The 24,143-nt window shown below is 31.8% G+C and overlaps 1 protein-coding gene across 6 annotated transcripts in view; it reads left to right on the plus strand.

Annotated features, from left to right (window-relative positions):
- The window catches only part of LOC111628209 (glycoprotein 3-alpha-L-fucosyltransferase A-like), a 113,117-nt gene that overhangs the window by 54,370 nt on the left and 34,604 nt on the right, over window positions 1-24,143 (plus strand). For all 6 annotated transcript variants that reach the window (XM_023371949.1, XM_023371952.1, XM_023371953.1 and 3 more), the window contains one exon: window positions 17,261-18,374. In XM_023371949.1, coding sequence (XP_023227717.1) covers window positions 17,326-18,374 — 1,049 coding nt within the window. In that variant the 5' untranslated portion in view covers window positions 17,261-17,325. The remainder of the gene's footprint in view (window positions 1-17,260; window positions 18,375-24,143) is intronic.

The raw sequence follows: 24,143 nt of genomic DNA on the forward strand, positions 1-24,143 counted from the left end.
AATTATCTGAGGCCCCATTAACAGGGTCCAAAACCTACGTTTTATAAGAAAATATTTCCTCAAAATTTCCCCAGAAGAAAAATGTCCGAAATAAACACTGTACATGAGACCTCCTAATTCAAATTTGCCTGGGCCCCATGAAGCTATAACGCGCTTCAAACGGTATCTTCATAAACAAGACCCTTCGAGTGACCTTCCCCACAACTAAATCTAGTGGTGTGAGGTAAGGACTGTTCTGAAATGGAAAAATCCATTACATTAATTTGCCTATGGTGCGTGACTTAAGGGACACTCTGAGCATTTACAAGTGTAATTCTAGTATTTGAATGATATATACAGTGCTTTAATGGTTTTTTGAATCATATATCCCTGTATAGTTGAAACTTGTGTACATCCCTGTACACTTTTTACACTAAATTTTCAAATGTCTGTATAATTTTGCAGTTGTATAAAGTAGTATACAGTACACATAACTACACATGCAGTGTCTTTCAGAAATCGAGAGGCCCTGTATAAGGGTACTTATTGAGACATCTACTGTATTAAAAAAGGATATGGCTTTAGAATTTGCTTTATTTTTCTTTAAAACACATGATATACGAGTCCCTCTTCTTAACAAAATTGATTTAATGCCTCTGCAAAAGGCTTCTTTACATACTTATATAGTTTATAAATCATTATTTATAAGTTTACTTGTGTAATTCAGCAAATAAAGTCACGCTTAAGCTATTAAATATTATTAAATAACTAGAGTATATATTTTTAATACTACAATTTCATAATTTATACTTAATATTCAGACTGCCATTTTCTCGTAGCGTGTTAAATAATTTTTACAGATACGAAAATTTGCTAAACAATTCCCCTTTTTCCTCATTATTTATGTATAAAAATGCGAGGAAATATCTTAATTCGCTTCAGGAATTTCACGTAAATTCAGGAAATGCTGGCAAGATTTTCAAGATTTTTTTTTGTTTTTAATATTAAACACAACATTTGTGTGATAGAAAATACTTTATTTATGTAAAATAACAGAAGAAGAGAACCGTATAGGAATTTCCATGAATTATTTTGAATTTTACTAAATAAATAAACATAAAAGGGGTAAACATGGAAGTGGAAGTGTTTGGATTTGGCATTTCTAACATACATCCCACACATTCTATTGTTATTTTACTCTGTTGTAGTTTATTGAGCGAAACGAGACTTGATTACTGATATTTAAAAAGGAAAAATACAGTAAACATTTGTTAAACATAAATTTTCTGTCCATTTTATACTAGAAAAGCAGGAAAATCTTGATTTTCTGACAATGCATTACTTGTATTTATATACAGGATAATACACGTAAACAGATTGTAAGAGTAATATATGCTACTCCAAATTATTATCTAGAATATAAATTAGGGGAAAATAATTAAATTAATGTTATTATTACAATAGATTTTGGGTGTGAAACAAAAAGAAATGGATTTACTTTATTGGAAAGTCTTGTTTCTAAATTACCAATAAAGTTTTACTCGATAAATCACTGTGTTTTTAGGAGGAAAAAATTGATTTTCTGAATGTTACTTCTTTATTTTCTGTGTTTTTCTCTTTGAATAATTATGAAATTTAATTAATAATTTAAATCTAAAATTCTTTCGGTTATAGTAATTAAGGCAAGCGGATATCGATGGGGAAAAGAATCTAGAGAGGAGTTGCATAACTTTTCCGGCAAAAAAGTTAGAATTGTGGGCGGCGCCATCTGTTGCGAGAATTTTGTTGTTAAAAATTTTATATTATTAATTATTATAAATTGGCAAAAAGTTTAATTTTTAGGATAGAAATGAGTTTTAAAAGAATGTAAATAATAATATCGAGTAAACTCTTAAGTCCGACACCATTCGAGATGCGATACGTGACCACCTCTATCTCCCCACCCCCTTGATCTTTACCTATCAAAATTTAACAGCATTAATGTTCCTAATACACAAACCTCACTGCAAAATTTCAGAAATTTACAACAAAAGGCACAGGAGTTATTATGCTTCAAAGTGGGTGAGAAAAACTCTGTTAAATATAACGAAAAGAAAAGTAAAATTACTATACAAATTAAAAAAAATTATGTAATTTATCGTTAATTTATCATTATAATAACATATTTTATATCTTATTTTTAAAATTTACATGCATAGATCCCTTAAATACAGTGCGGCCCAAAAGTTAATTAACCGCTCTCACAACAAATTCATTTATAAAAATTGCTTAAAATATTCAATGTTTTAAAAAATTTTTAAAACAAAAGTGTATTTCATCTGGCAACAAAAAGCCCGAAAGCAATCGATTCTTCCATCATCTCGGTTAACTAACTTTTGGACCATCCCATTTGTTACGACAGACAGACGCGTCGTGACCTTGTTAATATAAAAAGTAAATTTGTTTAATAATAGAAGCGTTTTATATATCGATTTTAAATCTTTTTTCTTTTTTAATTTATTAATAAATAATAAATATTGTTTCGTGCGAGTAAAGCTGGTTTACGTAATTTCTTTTAGATTAGTTGACGGATAAATTAAATATTTATAAAGGAATAATTTAGTCTAGTGCAGACAATTTGGTGCGAATACGTCTAATGTTAACTGAACCTAACATAAAAAGAACTTTCAGTCTGTAAATAAAGTGATAAATAAGATGTAGTCTGGCCATTAAAGCAACGTTACTCTTATTGGAGCGAGAAACTTTCAGGTTCTTGTTTTCCCAGTTCTTAAAATTGCTCTTCCACATAGATTTAAAGAATTTATATCATAAAGAAATTACAAAGAAATGAACCTTTAATTTGTTGCTTGTAAACTCTTTAATAAAAGAATTAATCTTCGAACATTTTTATGTTAAAAGTTAATTATTTCTTCTTGTTTAACTTGCGTATTTGTGTACTGTACGTGATATCTTTATGGCGATATTTGATGAAAAATTTGCAAATATTTATTTAGTAAAATTGTGTTTAAAGGTTTCGGAATTAAATTTGAAACGTTTAAGAGAAGTTTACGTTAGTTTACATCTGAAATTTCTAATCGGTGTGTGAAGAACAGGCTGAGAAACCTGTGCTGTAAGGCAGGTTTCTCAGCCTGTTCTCAATTCACCTATAAGAAACCATGATGGAAACTTAAGTAGGCTTAAAAAACCTGTGATATACTAGAACAATTTTCAGCAGGTTTTCTAATAAGTGAATGGAGAACAGACTAAGAAACTTATCTTGAAAACTTACTTAGAACGTAAACTGGATATCCTAAACCCACCTACTAAGTTTAATGCTTTATCACAACCAAATCACGAAGTATACAAATCTTACATACAAAATATGCATATCATTTAAATCAAAATTTGAATACAATGTTCAATATGTTTGACCTGAATTCATACAAAGCGCCATTGAACAGAACTGACTGGACTACATCTGAATCCTCGAGACTTTTCATTCACATATCTTGAGGACACTGTATGAAATAACCCAAAAATCTTCGGAGAAGCTCAATTTATCTGTTGTGTATGAAATCTTCAATATTCTGAGAAACTTTCTTCAGTATAATGCCAAACTTTGAGATGAGATTGAAGTTGAGGACAAACATTGTAATATAAATAGCTTCAAACGCTAATTTGAGTAAGATTTGTATACCAACTTGTACAGTTGTAATGAAGCATTAAACTTGACAGGTAGGTTTTGGCTATCTTTTGCATAATTTAAAATTTTTATACTTAAATACAGTGAAACCTGTATACAACGGACACTGGAGAGAACTTTAAAAAAGTGGCCGTTGTTCGGCATGCACTTTTGTCTAACTTTCCTTAGAAATGACCGCTATTTAGAGGTGTCCGTTGTCAAAGGGTCATCTGCAATTAACTAAAACACATTTAGAATTTACGTAATTTATGTATACGAATAAAATGAACTCAGTAAATAAAATTATCATAATTTATAATTATTTATTTGATCATTTAATGAAGAAATTCGTAGACGTAGCGCGAATATTTATTTTATCTTTGAAAATTCTAAGCATTAAGAGAGAATTTCTTCAATAAAATCTTGGGTGACATTTTTAGTTTATATACCAATTTCCTGGCTTCAGTTTATTATGGGTAATTTCCTGCAGTTCACACATTATCCATCAATGTTCTCACTTATATTTATCGTCAGTGTCTCTTTACAGCTACGTCATGTTATTTTCAACATTTATCTTGATGAAAGAATCACTGTTCCTTAATTGTAATCTTCATCAGTTCCTCACAATTTTTTTCTATTCTCAATTTAAATATATTATTATCTCTTTTGTAAACTCCCCTTCTAAAAAATCCCTTTAACAAATTATAATCCTCATCTTTAATGATAAAGATGCCCAGGAAAAACTTCAATTTTTGGAAAATTTTATTGTATTTTAAAACTAAATTAATTACAATTATTCTAGATTAGTAACAAATCAAATTCGGATTAAAATATTTAAAAAATGGCGTTTTATTTAGTTAGAAAGTCGATTAGAATGATGTTAAGTCGACGTCTTTGTAGGTTAATTAACTCGTAAAATGGCAATAACTTATAAGATTAACAAAGAAATTGGAATTAAAAGGTTCTAATTTTTTTATTAACCTTATGAATATAATCAATTTAATTTAATATTTTATTAAATTAAATAGAAAATTGTAAGTATATTATCATCAAGTTGCTTTAAATTATTATTTATTTGCTCGACTCATCTTTTATAAATTGTTTAATAAATTTTTAAGTAAATTTTAACCGCTTTATATTTTAAATTAATAATAAAAATGTTCGTTTGAAGCGCCTCTTCCATTTAATTTTTATAATTAAAGCTAAAATCTCACACCAATAAATCACAAAGGACGTTAACCTTGATTGTGATCAACGTTAAATACTTTTAAAATATTCAATTTTAAGTGTTATTTTAAGTAAATTTATAATTTCCTCAATAATTTAAATATATTTAGTAAGTTAGAGCAGCACTAGTGACCTTTTCCTTGTGTTTCTCCACAAGAAAAAGATAGAGGAAGTATCACGTGTCCTTAAAAATAGGTTATAAAATATCATTTTATTTTTAAGAAAATATAAAAATTGAAAGAATTTTCATTGAAAAGATCTAAATTAATTACATTTTTTCAAAAAAAGTTAATTTTTTAAAATGTTTCATAGTATTAAATGACCAGAAGACACTCGAGAGTAGTCGTACATGCAATAAATCATATCTAAATTATCAAAGAATTTTTCTATGTTTTTAAAGAAAATTATAATTTATAAGTATAAGGTGGTCCAAAAGTCAGTTAACCGTCTTCTGTTTTAAAGTACACGCTTCAAAATTGTCGAAACAATGGTTAAGTACCTAAATAAAACAGCAATTTATCCTTTACAATGGTCAACTGACTTTTGGGGCAAACTGCATTTTAAAAAATTTCTTCCTCAAAAAATCGACTTTTAGGGAAACTACGTTTTAAAAATTCCCTGCCCAAAAGCCATCTTTTTGGGGAAAACTACTTTTTAAATTTAAAAAAAAAAATCCCCAAATTCCCAATATTTAATTTATATTGACAGAAGGGAGAGGGAAAGGATAGAAAAAAATTAAATGGAGCAAGGAAAATATCATTAATAAGTTTAGTAGTATCAAGGAACTATAGTTCTTTGGCTTATTGGGGATCTTTGGGAGCTTAAGTTGCTGATAATGTCGGGGAGAGTCTTTACTTCCTGTCACGTGAATAATCTGTGTTTTGCTATGTGGTTGCCATAGGAACTTAACACCAATCGATTTGGTGTCTTGATGGAGCTGTAAAACAACATTTGAATCAATTTCATACACATGTTACGTCTGTTCCTAATTCCGAATTTTACTAAATTCACGGGAAATTGTAGAAAAAATTCACTTTATTTATTTATTTTTAATTCTAGATTTTAAAAAATACGAAATTAATTTACTCTAGAATGATACAATCGAACATATGAACAGCGGCCACAGGCGGAACATAAAAATGGTCGTTGTTCGTAGGATCCGCGGTTTAGAAGTTTCCGTTATTGAAGGTTCGACTCACTAAAAAACTTTTAAATCATTATTTTTTGTAAATTACGAGGGCTGTTCGAAAAGTTCGCGGCCTTGCCTATATGCGGCGCTGCGATCAATTTAATTTTTGGCGGGAATAATTCAGCCATCCTTGCTAAAGATACGATAGCAATTTCCGTTTGATTTGTCGTAAAGTTTTGCCACGACAGCTTAGCAGATAGTCAATGTGCACATGCTTTGTCAAAAATGGAGAAGACGGAGACTCGTGCGGTCATAAAATACCTGACGAAAAAAGGGTTGACCGCATCTCAAATCAAAGCTGACATGGATGAAGTTTTGGGAGAGTCTGCTCCTTCGTACACCACTGTGAAAAAATGGACAGCCCTTTTTAAATCTGGCAGAGAGAGTGTGAAACATGACCCTCGCAGCGGACGGCCGTCAACTGCTGTCACTGAAAAAAATATCGACAAAGTTTACGATTTGGTGTTAGCAGATCGCCGTTTGAAAACGCGTGAGATAGCTGAGACAACAGGCATCTCTGTCGACCGAGTGCACCACATCTAACCGAAAATTTGGGTATGACGAAGGTCTCAGCAAGTTGGGTGCCGCATCTGCTGACCGCTGAGCAAAGACGTGTTCGCACTTTGATGTCAAAGGAGTGTTTGGACTTCTACAAGAAAAACCCACGGGATTTCTTGCGTCGGTTTGTGACTACTGACGAAACGTGGATCCATTACTACACTCCTGAAACAAAAGAACAGTCGAAGCAATGGAAACACCACAGTTCGCCACCACCAAAAAAGAAAAAAAAAAAACAGTTCCATCAGCGGGGAAAGTGATGTCCTCGGTTTTTTTGGAATGCTAAAGGAATCATCTTTATTGACTACCTAGAAAGAGGAAAGACCATCAATGCTGTCTATTACTGTATACTTTTGGAAAAACTGAAGAAAGAAATCGAAGAAAAGAGGCCACACTTGAAGAAGAAGGTTCTGTTTCACCACGATAATGCCAGAATCACTGAACAAAAGATAAACGAACTTAGCTTTCAATTAGTTCCACATCCACCGTGCTCACCTGATTTGGCCCCCAGTGACTTCCACCTTTTTCCAAATTTAAAATAATTCTTGGTTGGAAAGAGATTCCACTCAAATGACGAAGTCATCTCTGAAGTAAACGAGTATTTTGCACACCTTGACAAATCGACCTATTGTAATGGCATAAAAAAGCTAGAACATCGCTGGAATAAGTGCATTGCTAACAAAGGAGACTACATTGAAAAATAAAATAAGTTTTAACATTATTTTGTTTGTTGTTCTATATGAGGCCGCGAACTTTCCGAACAGCCCTCGTAAATATGGCGAAGAAATGCCATATTTTAGTTATACGTTTAATTGAAAAAATACTTAAATAGAGGAGGCATTAATATTTTGTCAGGTTAAAATTCATAAGGCCCTTCTTCCTCCACCAAATAACAATGAGGCCTTTTCCGTCCACCAATTAATAATGAAGCCCGTCTTCCTTCCACAAAATAACAGTGAAAGTCTTCTCCTATCTACCAAATAATGGTAAGACCCTTCTTTCTCCACTAATTAATAATAAGGCCTTCCTTCCTTCCACCAAACAATTGTGAGGCTCTTCTCTCTTCCCAAATAACAATGAGGCCCTTCTCTGTCCACCAATTAATAATGAAGCCTGTCTCCCTTCCATCAAATAATAGTGAGGCTCTTCTCCCTCCACCAAATAAGCGAAAGGGCCCTAAACTTTAACTTGTTTAAATGTATATCCGACTCTAGTCCAGTGCAAATGTACATTTACTACTATCTGTAACGTTATCTTTAATCCACATTAACTTTAATTAATAATTAATTTAATTAAGAATTTACACACGAACTGGCTTCAGTCAGGGAGAAATTATATTTTCACAGACGAATTTCGAGGGAGGGAGCGAGAAGACAACAAAATCGAATTCTGAAGTGCCAAAAAGAAACTAATCCTACTAGATTAAAGGGGGGATGGAACAACTTAATGCTAGTGTTTTATATCGATCACGATAACTGTACGGCCTATTGTCATTCAGGATAGTAATCTTCATTACAATCAATAACATAATTAACTCATCTTTCAATTCTGTACAGGCGAATGCCATTATTTTGTACACGTGTAAGGGGGGAGAGATGTATTTCGTCCTCACGACTGACTAAAATAAGTCATTTAATAGTTACCTCCACGTTTCCTCGTAATTGTTGATGCAAACTAGATACACACTGGTTGACTTCTTTAAGTTCATTAGTCAACCTTCGTAACCCGGAAACCACTGGTTGAAAAATAAAAATACAGATTAAATAGAAGTTCTTCTTTCTAGGGTCATAGTTTAGAGGACAAAATAAATAAATAAAATAAAAAAAGGGTCATTAAATGCTCCTTTCTACTTTGATTTTTCTTTCTTTGTATTATTTTAAGAATTACAATTTTTTTCGTTCCCTTGACCGAAATTTTTGCAAATTTTATTTTAAAAATGATCAGGTTTTCCTAGAATTTTACATGCAAATACAGTAAAAAAACCTGTGTAAGTCGGATCGCATAGTACCGAATATTTTTTTACGCTTTGGCATGCTTCCGTTTTGAACAGGGTTTCTTTTTTAACGTAGAAAATCGCTCCGTTAAGTAGAATTTTATCAGTTTAGGCAGGTTTCCGTTTTGGATAGGTTTTACCTCACTATTAAGGAAGTAGTGTACTCAAGGGTCTTGGATAAAGAGAGTAAGAGGATGAGAGATGTATATACAGTATATATATTTACAGTAAAACTTGTCCAAAACAGAACCTGAATAAAATAGAAACCTGCCTAAACGGGAAAATTATAAAACCTGTTTTAAAAGGAAATCTACCAAACCAGGAAAATATATTGTGTACTGCGCGATTCCGGTTTAGACAGGTTTCACTGTAATCAAAATTTACCAATAATATTATAAAATTTTTTACACTTAGAATGACCATTAAATATCATATAAATGATGATTTTAGATAAGTAATAAATTTAATAACTATCGTGTTATAGAGACATAAATAAACGAGAGTTATCTTCACAGACATCAATAACAGGGATATAGATTATATTTAGTTGATCATAGAGTAAGTAATGCATCCTCAAATATCCCCATAAGGAAGTATCTCAACCCTAATCCTCCTTGACACTTGGATATGTAGGATGTGGTTGCCATAGGAACTTAACACCAATCGATTTGGTGTCTTGATGGAGCTGTAAAACAACATTTGAATCAATTTCATACACATGTTACGTCTGTTCCTAATTCCGAATTTTACTAAATTCACGGGAAATTGTAGAAAAAATTCACTTTATTTATTTANTATTTAGTTGATCATAGAGTAAGTAATGCATCCTCAAATATCCCCATAAGGAAGTATCTCAACCCTAATCCTCCTTGACACTTGGATATGTAGGACAATGAACGACGTCTAGCCAACACGGGACCGTTCTGTAATCGAACCCGGACGTTCTCACGTGCAATTGATATTTGTCTACTTAACTAAATTGAGGAATATCAATAAAAGTGAAGATATTCCTTGATAAATTTCCTCGTGATATCAATTTCCTTAACTGTTTTTATGTGTTTTCTTGCGGGTAGACTTTGAATTACTCCAATAAAACGATACTTTTTTCACGTTATAACTTTCCAAAACGGAAACTAAATAAAACGGAAACCTGCTTAAACGAGAAGAATTCTTCCGAATGAAGCGATTTTCTCTTAAAAACCTGTTTAAAACGGAAATCTGCCAAACCGGAAAAAATATTCAATACCATGCGATTTCGGCTTACACAGGTTTTACTGTATATATTTTTAAAAAAAAGTACTACTCATTTTGCTGCCCGTCTATATTTCTGTATGAATTTCATTTATCAAACTACTTGTAAGTTTTAAAGTAAATGAGTAAAGGGTGGACCAAAAGTTGGTTAACCGTACTTTTTATTAAACTGTTTTAGTGCCTATTCACATTTATTTTACTTTTTAACCAATTTTGTAAACGGAATATTTTATTTGTAAGTTACGCCATTTTGCTTTTATTAAAGTTTCCTGCTGTATAAATAGAGTGACATTTTTAGGTTATGCGAAGTGTTAGGCAATAGATTTGTGAGGCCCTTTCTTGTATAAGGCCTCACAAATCCATGCTTATTCAAGTATCCGTTACCTATTTCTATAAAAAAATTTTTTCTGCGGAAATACGATAAGAAATACAGTAAAACCTGTGAACAACGGCCACTGACGGGAACGTAAAAATACATAACCTTTGTTTGGAGGTTATTTTGTAAGCATTTAAAAAAGAAACGTTCCTGAAAAAATCTCCAGTGTTTATAAGTGACCGTTGTTGGGAGGTGGCCGTTATTACAGGTTCATTCAGTACTGTTAACTTATATGTTTGAGAATCTGCTAGGGTGACTTATATTATTTTACTTCCACGCAATCAACTAATAAAATTAATTAATTTTATAAGGGGGAGAGTAATTTAAATACAACCGAATTAAATTTAAATTATATTTTATGAGTTTTATAATAATTTTCTGTAAATTTTAATTTAAAAATTTAGGAAAATTTGCTCTTCCTCATTATTTTAGAGCCTTTTTCGTCCTATTTTTAGAATAATTTAACCATTTTTTTAAGCTTAAGCTTCTATAAATAGACTTTAAAGTTCCATTCATAAATTGGAAGTATTAAAGGAAATTCACAGAAAATTGTATTTTTTATAGATTTTTTTTGGGAAATAACCACACCCTTTCTGAAATATTGATTTAATATTCGATTCTGTCCAATATACTCGTAAATTAGAAATCATTACTGTCAACAAAATGTCTGAATAACGTAGTTAAATTATAGATTCAAGCGTATGTTTTATTAAATATTAAATGTCGTTAACATAATTTTTTAAATAATATTATCAATTAAATTTAATGATATTTATAATTAAAAATAACAAATAAATCTTACTCTCAGTAAAAATTAAATTTGCAGGTTTCCGTTTTGGATAGGTTTTACCTCACTATTAAGGAAGTAGTGTACTCAAGGGTCTTGGATAAAGAGAGTAAGAGGATGAGAGATGTATATACAGTATATATATTTATCGTAAAACTTGTCNCTGTTCCTAATTCCGAATTTTACTAAATTCACGGGAAATTGTAGAAAAAATTCACTTTATTTATTTATTTTTAATTCTAGATTTTAAAAAATACGAAATTAATTTACTCTAGAATGATACAATCGAACATATGAACAGCGGCCACAGGCGGAACATAAAAATGGTCGTTGTTCGTAGGATCCGCGGTTTAGAAGTTTCCGTTATTGAAGGTTCGACTCACTAAAAAACTTTTAAATCATTATTTTTTGTAAATTAAATATGGCGAAGAAATGCCATATTTTAGTTATACGTTTAATTGAAAAAATACTTAAATAGAGGAGGCATTAATATTTTGTCAGGTTAAAATTCATAAGGCCCTTCTTCCTCCACCAAATAACAATGAGGCCTTTTCCGTCCACCAATTAATAATGAAGCCTGTCTCCCTTCCATCAAATAATAGTGAGGCTCTTCTCCCTCCACCAAATAAGCGAAAGGGCCCTAAACTTTAACTTGTTTAAATGTATATCCGACTCTAGTCCAGTGCAAATGTACATTTACTACTATCTGTAACGTTATCTTTAATCCACATTAACTTTAATTAATAATTAATTTAATTAAGAATTTACACACGAACTGGCTTCAGTCAGGGAGAAATTATATTTTCACAGACGAATTTCGAGGGAGGGGGCGAGAAGACAACAAAATCGAATTCTGAAGTGCCAAAAAGAAACTAATCCTACTAGATTAAAGGGGGGATGGAACAACTTAATGCTAGTGTTTTATATCGATCACGATAACTGTACGGCCTATTGTCATTCAGGATAGTAATCTTCATTACAATCAATAACATAATTAACTCATCTTTCAATTCTGTACAGGCGAATGCCATTATTTTGTACACGTGTAAGGGGGGAGAGATGTATTCCGTCCTCACGACTGACTAAAATAAGTCATTTAATAGTTACCTCCACGTTTCCTCGTAATTGTTGATGCAAACTAGATACACACTGGTTGACTTCTTTAAGTTCATTAGTCAACCTTCGTAACCCGGAAACCACTGGTTGAAAAATAAAAATACAGATTAAATAGAAGTTCTTCTTTCTAGGGTCATAGTTTTCTCAGTTTAGAGGACAAAATAAATAAATAAAATAAAAAAAGGGTCATTAAATGCTCCTTTCTACTTTGATTTTTCTTTCTTTGTATTATTTTAAGAATTACAATTTTTTTCGTTCCCTTGACCGAAATTTTTGCAAATTTTATTTTAAAAATGATCAGGTTTTCCTAGAATTTTACATGCAAATACAGTAAAAAAACCTGTGTAAGTCGGATCGCATAGTACCGAATATTTTTTTACGCTTTGGCATGCTTCCGTTTTGAACAGGGTTTCTTTTTTAACGTAGAGAATCGCTTCGTTAAGTAGAATTTTATCAGTTTAGGCAGGTTTCCGTTTTGGATAGGTTTTACCTCACTATTAAGGAAGTAGTGTACTCAAGGGTCTTGGATAAAGAGAGTAAGAGGATGAGAGATGTATATACAGTATATATATTTATCCATACTTACGAATCCATACTTATCCAAGTATTCCTTATCTGTTATTGTTAATATTTCTTGCTAAACAAATAAAATGGTAAGGAATACAGGAAACCTCTGAACGACGGCCACTGAAGAGAACATAAAAAAGTCCCATATCAAGAAACACAGTAAAACCTTTGAATAACGGCCATGGCAACATAAAAATGATTGCTATGAAGATATAGTAAACCACTGAAAATAGCCACTGAAAGAACGTAAAAGAAGGTAGTTACCAAGATACAGTAAACTTCTGAAAGACGACCACTGATGTAAATATAAAAAATGGCCGTTGTTTGGAGGTTATTTTGCAAGTATTTCATGCTGTTTTTATGTGATAAGGACACGACATTCCTGATAATACATTTGTCAAATAAGTTAATCAAATTTTTCAGAAATCTTTCGAACATCCGCGAAATGAAAAGTATGTCATACGTCACACTCGTACATAAAAGATCTGCAAAACTTATCATTTACTTTCCATTCTTCGCGCCACCAAATCTAATCAGATGCCATAAATGCCGAATGTAATCTCATATACTAAGGTTATTCGGAGGTGGACTCGAGTCATTTTGGTGGTAGATCTCACGTGAAAGCACTCTGTGACGAATGAGGAATACGAAATGCACGATACATTTTTTTCATCCCTTCAGCTTTCAAACATGTAAATCCTTACAAATCTCTTCACGAATACGCCGAAACAACGTCACATATACAAATTTATTAAAAATATATAATTATTAAAGCGCTATGGGGTCTTATTTGCCGGCTGCCAGCATTAACTGGACAAGAATTGTATTATTTGGGTAGAAGATTGGAGGCCAATCTCGTTGACCTCGATTTCTCTACCTCTTCTCTTCTCTCTCCCCCCGTTACTGCGACTCCCGCTCAGACGTAATTTATTGTCGTATCCTTCAAGCGTATAATCTTACGACAAAACCGAGTGGAATGAAAGTGCTTAATAAAAGTAAAGAAAATGAAACTAAACAAAGGAAAGAAACGTTCCGGAGTAGATTGAATTATATTCGAGTTTTATCCCTCACATACAGATTTCGGATTGATAAAAATGTCTTGAAATTGCTCCATCCCCCTTTAAAATTGTTTACTGGAAATAAATCAGTTAAGAGGCGCTTCTTAATAGAAATATTTTACATTTTCTAATTTTAGTTTTCCTTCTTTTTTTGTTATTAATTTTCTTTACATTTCATCCTTTTAAAATGAATGTAAATAAATTCTTTACGTTGTGATCTGGATAAAGTATATAATATATATATATTTATTTATTTACGTACTTTACTTGCAATAGTAGTAGTGTATTTATATACATAGAAATACTGCTACTAATACTTGTACAAGTGAATATTTCTGTATATAATTAGCTTACAGTATAATGCTATATAGCATAATATACTGTAATATTACGCTATATTATTGTATAATATGAGTTATATAGAGCAATATTATTAAATATTATACTGTATGAATTATACAGATACATTACTGTACTATGTTATTAGAGAAATATTGTTGTATATAAGTTTGATACAGTTACTGTACAGTAAAATATACAATATTACTACTATATAGTAACATATAAATCTGTATAAACTGATTTACAGTTAATTTGAGACTCTCTTTTACAAAAAATAAAGGTTTACCCTACTGTAGTGCCCCTCAGACTACACTACACAATCTCTAGGTATGAAGTGTGGAGGTAATTTCACCCTAATTCAGTGTTTTTTCAGAACTTAAAATATATAAAATATAATTACATTTTGCAAATTTTGAATCTCCGAAGATCCGAAATTTTGTGTCGTTTTGACAGTTTTTATATATATATAACCTCGATATTGCGACCTCTTGAATAACGCCATCCGCGTAAAGCGCCAACGAGAGACGATTTTGAGGCTACAAACTCCTAAAAATCAATTACTCATCGGACTGAAACGATACAAAACGATATAATGATTTTTGAAATCTCTCCCCCTTTAATTAGTTTAGTAAAGTTGTAATACAATTTCCTGTTAAACAATTTACATGAAAATATATATAATCGATGTTTGGAACGGGGAGGAAACAAATTTGGCAAGCGCTCTCTAATTGATTCCTCTCCCCCTAACAAAACTTGATGTTGCCGATCAATCCCCAGAATCTTAATATAATAATTATTGGAGATGCAAACTCAGATTTGCCAATTGAATCGATTAATCGAATTATTTTAACGGAAGTATCGATTATTAATGAAATATTTGTTTAAATGAAGTACCTCTGCAAAAATATTAAGAAAAATACTCATTTTAAGCTTGCATTTTATAACAAGTAAATGCTCTAATGTCACTCATTTTGAATGCATGCAGGACCTCGATTTAGCACCCTTCTATATAGTGCCACCCCTGTAAAGCGCCTGCACGTAAATACCGCAAACCTCTCCAATTCTAATGAGAAATTACGCGGATTTCGAGCTTATCTTGTTATTTATTGTTTGGAGCACTTCGATTTAACACCACACTCTGTATAAAAATTTACGTTATATCAATGTACAAATCGATAATTATTAATGATTTATTGAGTCGTTCTCACTCCTATTTAACGCAATTAAATTAATTTATATATATATATTATTCAATATTTGTCAGATATAGTTTGATTTTTAGTGTCGTTTCAATCGCCATTTTCACCTACACCGCTCATTTTCATACCAAATTGTACTGAAAGGAGGAGTGAGAAATTCTATAAGGTGTTAAAGTATCGTGCGATTTATTTTACAATCTTTCAGTACACACTAGAATTAAACCATTTGTCTTCGTCAGTTGTTCTTGTCTACCACTAAGTTTGGCTCTAAATTGAAATGTCGACTTCCTTTTCCATAATAATTGCATACATCAATTTTCATTACTCATCTCTTAATTGAAATCACTTGCTGAAATTTTCAAGTCAGGCCCTAGCAAGTGTAAACTTGCGAGGCCCTCGAAGCCTATTTTTGTACGTCTAATGCTTCTGCGATCTTTAAATATTGGACAAACCCCTCTGAGCAACGGCTACTAATCAGAACATAGGAAAAATGTCCGTTGTTCGGAGGTGGTAGTTATTATTGGAGGTTAATTTTTTTATATTTATATCCTAAGTATTTTAAGTTAATTACAATTAATTTTATAGATATAAATAAAAACTAAAGCGTAATTTTACCGTGAAAAATGAGTTTTAAGGACTTAATATTGTATTTTGATTACATGGGGGCTTTTATATAATTTCGGTGGAACATAAAGAAACAAACTGATATAAATGTATGTATTCAGGTTAGATAAGAAGAGGAACAAAATGTTTAGAAAACCATTTTCCATATAATCAATATGGAAACACTAGTCGAGTTGAAAGGTTATTCTTACGTAGAACAATACAGATTTTAAAGAAATTATTATTTTATTTATAAAAAATTCAAACCAAAAATTACGTAACCGAACCTCTAAACGACGGACACATTTCCTCAGTCTCGTTTCCTTTTGAAATAACCTCCGAACAACGGCCGTTCTTTACGTTTCCGTCAGTGGCCGTTATTCACAGGTTAGACTGCATAAAAATATTAAATATAAATAAATAAATAATATTTTATTTTGTATTTAAAGACCCAAACTTTATTTTTATTTATTTATAAAAAGAAATTCAAAAATTACACAGTTGAACCTCCAAACGGCGGCCACATATTCAGGAACGATTTCTTTCGAAATGTCTAAAAAATAACCTCCAAACAACGTCCAATTTTTTATGCTTCTGTCAGTGGCCGTTGTTCACAGGTTTGACTGCATAAAAATATTAAAATAATAATATTTTATTGTAGCGCAGATGAATATTTTAATCTTACTAGACGTATTTAAATGGAAAAAAATGAGCGTTATCATTTAAAGTATATTACTTCAATGCAAAATTCTACCTTCCATTTTCTTTTTTATCTCATAAATAAAATATTCTTTCATCCATAAATAGTAAAAATATATCCTGAAAGTTTCCTTTCAAAGTTGAACTTTCTCATTTTCAAAGTCCATAAAAAGTAATTGAATACCAACAATTTGTCATTTTAAACCTTTGATAATTGATTTTAATCATTTAAATACGGAAATTTTTCGGTGTTTTTCTCGTTTAATTTTTAATTTTTGATAAATTCCAGCATTAATTTCACTTATAAAATCGTACTTGGCCCGTGAGAAAGATGGGCACATCTACGAGTGGCGCTAGTTAGTGAGGATTATATAAATAACAGAGCTTTTGTAGGGTAATTTATGTTAAATTTTATAAAATATTTTTAACTTTTCGTGTTTTCTCTTAAATTTAAGCATTAAGTTAATTTATAAAACGTGTTTTCTTCGTTTACCTCACACCCAAAGATGGGCGCACGAGAGAGATGCGTCATCTTTGGGTGCGAGGTAATGCGGATTATATAAAAAATGATCCTAAATATAGCTGTGTTAATATTAAATTTCATAAAATTTTTTAATTTTTTAAATAAATCTCCGTATTTTTTGTACGTTTTCAGGTGGCGGTTTGTGAATCGAAGAAGGCGCACCATCGCTACTTGGTCCGAACCATCACCGAGAGGAAATGCCAAGATTGAGATTAAGAAGACTTTTTCTCACTTTGACAGCCATCGCTTGTGGTTCTTTGTTATTATTAAACTTCAAAATACGGGAAACAATCTTATCCGGAAGGACAGATCAAACAACGGAAGTTACACTGAGGAAATCAAACATCCGGGCTTTGTCGGTGGCTTCGACGACATCCGTTTTTCCGGGAATCGAAGAACTGGAGGAGTCCCAACCGACATTATCAAATATCGAAAAGTATTGGTTCATGAAAGATGGAATGATACGTCCTCTGACAATACCCAACGCATCACCTAAAGATTTACCACAGCCAAGGATCTGGCCCCACGAGGAAGATGGAGATCGAATAACTAATCAATTGATGTATATACCACCGGGATACGAACCGGAAGACAACACAACCAAACCACCTAAATTGAAGAAGATCTTATTATATTTCGGTAGGGGAGGTTGGCACGATTTACCAATGGGGCGCACGGTTTTTCAAAGAGACAAGTGCCCAGTCGATAAATGCGAACTAACCACGTCACACAGCCAAGCGGCAACGGTGGATGCCATATTCTTTAAGGATCGATTTTCATGGCCTAAGCACAAGAGATCTCCAAACCAAGTTTGGATCCTCTTCCTCTTGGAGTGCCCATTGCACACGCAAAGGTTCGGCAATTTGGGTGGGGTTTTCAACTGGACTGCCACGTATCGTCACGACTCGGACGTCGTTGCACCATACGAAAAGTTCGTTTCTTACTACGAAGAAAGTGTGCCTCTGCCCACAAACGTCCGCAAAAATTACGCAGCAGGCAAGACGAAGAAGGTCGCCTGGTTTGTCTCAAATTGTGCCGCCCGTAACCATAGACTACAATACGCAAGAGAGCTTTCGCGCCACATTCAAGTTGACATTTATGGCATCTGTGGTAACCATAGATGCCCCAGGACTCACGCTAGAAAGTGCTTTCAAATGTTAGATCGGGATTACAAATTTTATTTGGCATTCGAAAATTCGAATTGCAAAGATTACATCACCGAAAAATTCTTCGTAAATGGTCTAGGGTGAGTAATTCCTTTAATTTCTTTTTCTTTAATATTAATTACTTTTTCTAAATCAAAATAATGAAATAGAATCAAATTTCGTGCCAAAAATTCCCGATTTAATTAATGTAAGTTAATTTATTCGGTTGCAATACGGGTAATGCACAAATATAGGGTCTCACCTCTTTCTGAAAATATAAAAGTACATAAATAATTAACAAACTAATAAGGAATATCCAGAAATAAGGGTTTCTCATGGTTTCACCTCACCAAAAACCTCACAGAACGACATTTTAAACCCTTATCGGATGGCAGCTTCGTATGATGAGGGCAAAAGTCAGTCGACCGTGTTTTATGCGCGTTATCAAACACAGTCAACTGAATTTTGGGACAGAGCCCCAAAATTCAGTTGACCGTGTTTGGTAACGCGCATAAAATACGGTCGATTGACTTTTGGGCCACGCATATTTATGGTTATACAATCGTAAACCGAGAGTATACGTGGCCCAAAAGTCAGTTACCGTGTTCCAGATAAAATCGTAAACTGGGTTTAAAACAGCGAGCTTCTGTTAAATTAAATTAAATATTTGACAAGGTCAACTGACTTTTGAACCACCTTCTACGTTATTAATACAATAAAACTTGTCAAAAATGGAACCCGAATAAAACGGAAATCTTAAACGGGAAAAATTCATTTTCTGCGATTTTCTGTTATGAAAAAAACCTGTTCAAAACGGAAATCTGCCACATCTAAGGCTCCGGCTTAGGCAGGTTTTACTGTATATTGCAGTGATTTCTATTGATTTACAGGTTGGACGAATTACAGGAAAAATGTGATATTTAAATCAATTTTTCCATGTTATCAATTCGGAAATAATAAATTACAATTTAAGTTGGTATAATTGTAATCATTGTAAATTATTCATTCTATTTAAGCTAAACGATTAAATAATAAAGTTGTAATGATTAAACTGTTATTTATTAAACTGTTGGCCATGTGTTTTATCTAAATTTAACTTCTGTTCAAATATAAATCTTACTTAAATTGATTAATTTGTCTTTTATTCTAATTATAGGAGAGAAACTAATTTTAATGTGTGTGGAATGTACCTTGATAAATATTGAGTTTACTCATTGTATTGCTTGTGTAAATATTCCACATTTCCTAAGATGAAGTACTGTATTTTTACAGTATTCTTCATGTAAAATGCGTGTATAATACGCTTCACGATGCGTAATTGTAAGCATTATATCCAATCTTTTATGCTTCCCATTTACGTAAATGTACAGTATATCAGTATAACGCTTGTTTTTTTACAGTAAAGTATAACATTTTACATGTAAAATGTTATATTTTATTCTATACTTCACTATATTCTTACTATACTTTACTGTAAAATCGTACGATGAATTAATTCTGTATAACAGTACTTTTACAGTATTTTACGTGTAAATTACGTGTATAATATATTACACAATTCAGTTTGTTTTACGTAAATTATATCAGTATAACTGTTGTATTTTATGGTAAAGTATAGCATTTTACGTAATATTACAGGTAAAATGCTGTACTTTACTATATTGTAATTTATACGTAAAAGCACATTTTTACGTGTAAAATGCATGTAAAATACTTTTTACAAGTTACATATCTATACAGTATTTATCTTATATTATAAATGATTCTAATATAACACCTTTATTAGTATATAATATAGTATTTTACATGTAAAATACACGTAAAATACATATAAAATTATAAATTAATTACACCATTAAATATAAGGCAATTATTTCTACTTAAGGCATGTTTTAAAGTAAAATTTGTATTAAAAGTTTAAGGAAAATTCAATTTAAAAACGTAATAAAAGAGTATAAATCTTGCGTTAGAAAGATTTTTGCTTTTATTATAAAAAAAAAATATTAAAAAATTTTTGTGTTGGTTCCAAGAACTGAAATGTGAAGTGTGTAAGTACACGTAAAGACTCATAACGATTATTCTTTGTTTTTATATATAAAAAACTTCCTTAAATTTCAAATTTTGTAATAAAAAAATATAATATATTGATGCGAGAAATCAAATTCAGATTCTTTTTTTATTAAATATTGTACACTTACTGTTAGATAAATGTAGGTCGTAACACGTGTTCACCCTTCCATATATTGTCTTCTGTATTCCTGACTCCTTGCTAAAGTAGAAAATAAGAAATTCTATTTGGAATTTCCTTTCTGGAAAGAAAAAAATTGAGCTTTCAACGTATTCATTACTTTGATATTTTGTCTTTTAAATAAAATAATAATTGTTGAAGAGTGTAGAGGCGATAAGAGTGGCCACTTGGCTCATACCACACCCTGTCAGCCTTTTTGATGATCCCTGCTGATTCCTGATAGCGATCTGTGATCCTCCTACTATCCCTTCTCTGTTGATCCTCCTGCTGTCTCTTCACTGTTAATCCCCTGATGATCCTCTGTTAGTTTTCCTACTATCCTTCTCTGTTAATCCCCTGCTATTCCTTCTGTGTTGATCCCTCTGCTATCTCTTTTCTGTTGGTGTTCCTGCTGACCCTCTCTGCTGATCCTACTGCTATTCCCTTCTGCTGCTCTCCTCCCTCTACATGAGCTTAGAAATATTATTGCTATTTTATTTTTAACAAAATAACAAATAATTTACCTTTAAAATTTACGTTTCTTCTTTAAAAACACGATCAAGAGTTATAAATTAAAGTTTCTTTTGATGAAAAAGTGAAAAATTTGTCTTGTTTTATTGATTTTATTTACATTTCCTTCTGACTTTCGGAGAGAAGTAGGTCCTGTCTCATACATTCTCGGTTCATTTTATATTAAGTTCATTGAAAATATTAACTGACTTTTGAGTCATCTTTTACAATAATACACTCAACCTGTAAACGACGGCCACTGCACGGACCATAATTCTTTGACGGCAGTTTAGAGGTTCGGCCATACAATATTTTAACTTAAATTTATTCAAAGCCTTCGAGTAATATAATCTTAAATATTAATTATATATTATAATTTTAATTTAAACTTAATTAAATTTTTAATCGAGTTATAATTCACTTAAAATATATTTTAAATGAATTTCTAATAGAGATATTGTTTTATAAATTTTAAGTAGCGAAAAATCAAGATAATCACACTGGAAGAATACGTTTTGGTCATATTTAAGATCCGAATCCACGTCTTTTAGTAACAGGCAAAATACTTTAATCAATCTGCTTACCTTGTTTGTATAGGACAACAAGTGGCACGTCCGCGATGTCTCCCGGAAGGACTTCTTATGGGAACGGGACACTAAGTGTTACCAACGTAAAGAAAACCCTGAAAATGTGGGAAAGTGGGCATTACTTAAGTGTTAAAAACTTGAAGAAACCCCGAAAACCCCACGTGGGTAGCTTATTTGCGTGATGCGAACCCACGACCAGTGTTCAGTAGTTTTCTCCACTCGACCACTAGTGGCTTCAAAGAGATGAGATGATTTAAATAAAATTTATGTTTAAGGAGCATAAAATCGTCCACTGGAGAATTTCCTATTATCAAGATGTTATATATCATTGCTCGAGTTGCGTGACGTTGCGATTATTCGTGACGTGGCTTTATTTCATGTTCTTATATATTATATTTTCTTTATGTAACGTTTTGATTGTCTGTTTATTTACAGCAGACTTCTTATAATGGACAATTTACCGAATTTATAACCGAGCGAAACACGAAAACTAAACCATAGCAAATTCGTATTGAAATGCAAAAGGTAAACGAGATCTGCCTCCTGAAGCGTGTATCAAGGTACAGGCTGGCTCAAAAATCAGTTAACCGGTAGACTTCCGTAGAAATGGGCCTATTAGTGACCCACAATTAGGAGAATTTCCATAAAGTTTTTAAGCGATAGAATCATTCGAGTACGATGACATCTAGATATTTCAATGATGAACTTACTTTTGGCTCACCCCATGCGTGTCTTTCCAATTTAAAATTGATTAAAGCGTTTATCTAGCAAATCCAAAATTTACTACTTTTAATTCTTTTCTTATTGAAAATTTTATTATGTATTTATATTTTTTTATATTAATTTATATTAATTATTTTTTATATTAAGAATTTTAATTAATTTTTATGACATTGTATATTATTCAATCAATAATGATATATTTAGATGTAACTTTTTTAAATTCTAAATTAAATATTTAGAAAAAGAGATGATGGATCGATGTCTTAATCCATTTTCTTTCCGGAATTATCAATCGTTCAATAGAAAAAAAGTAAAGAAAACACAAGGAAAGTGGAAAAGAAAATGATTTTGTAACTATCGACACCTACCTAATTACGATTTTCTTACAAATTTACTTTAAATATTTAATATAAGAATTGCTTAAAGCGAAATCACTACTTCACAACCTATTGACATAAGTCGCGGGTTCGCACCCCACCGACGAGCAAGCACGTGGAGTTATATTTTCTTGATTGTTTGTATACCGCAACGCGACGCGTGGGTCATCTGCCAAAGGGGAATGTTTCCTTTCTATAGGAAACTGGCCCCTATTTCGGTGTTATTAACGTCGAGAAAACCTGGATAGACGCGAACCCACAACTAGTTTTAATGGTTTTATTTTCTTGGCACTGGTGGGCACGTGGAGTTTTCTGGGATTTCTCTGGCAACGTGGAGTTTCCCAAATTTTCTTCACGTGTCTTATATCTAAATAGGGACCAAATTCTCATAGAGAAAGTACTCCTCTTAGTAGATCGCCCTGGATTCGCATTACAATACTTAAAATCCTAAAATGTTTGGCCACAGTTTGATACAGGCGACCTTTAAAATCGTCAGTGGCCATATATTAAGACACTTCTTTGGACGAATTGATAATTTCGTGGTATATAAAATCAAATATTTCTTAAATTTTTATGTACTAAACATTTAATTAATCACGTGATCAACTCCGCCATCATCGATATCTCCTCGCTACATGCTAAAGAATAAAGAATCCCAAGGGATTTTAGTAATGGAATCAAATCCCGATTGAGCGCTTTATTGTGTGTTCTGGTTCAGCAAATGGAAGTTGTTATTTTCTAATCTAGTTTTATATCTTAACTTTGCTCTTTTATATGCTTCATTTCGTGAAAGCCATTTTCCCATCGCCCAACACACTACAAAGATTGAGCCATTGAGTTAAATGTCTTCCATTTTATTTTACCAAAGATTTCTTATTTATAAGATTACAGAGATATATTTTTAGTGTAAAGAAATGATTAAGTATGTAATTGTTCTCGATTATTCTTTTTACAATTAAAATATAAGGTGGATCAAAAGTCGGTTAACCACTATAAAGGCACGTTTCCATCCATTTTATAAAAGAGAATGCATTCGGAACTTCCTGCTGTACTGTACTTGGAACGTACAAAATAAAACACCGTTAACTGACTTTTGGGTAGTCAGTGTGCTAAATAATTAATATGTTAATACCAAAGTACTGTAATTATAAAAATAAATTTATAACTTCTTTTTATATGACCACCAGGGGCCTAGAGCAGCGATTCCCAACCTGTGGTACGCGTACCCCTAGGGGTACGCGATAGGTTGTTTGGGGGTACAGAAAAAAGTTAGTTATTATGGCAGAAAAAATAATATATTATGTATCACAAACTAATAGTATTAAAAAATTATTAGATAAAAAATGTTCCTTGCAACAATCACAACTTTATTATGTATTTTTTCATTTAGTTTTTTTCTTTAATTTAAAGTTACAATACAGTATATAAAATTAACAATACGGGTAC

Source organism: Centruroides sculpturatus, unplaced genomic scaffold (assembly GCF_000671375.1).
Source record: "Centruroides sculpturatus isolate CEXI.00-Female unplaced genomic scaffold, Cexi_2.0 scaffold505, whole genome shotgun sequence".
NCBI lineage: Eukaryota > Metazoa > Arthropoda > Arachnida > Scorpiones > Buthidae > Centruroides > Centruroides sculpturatus.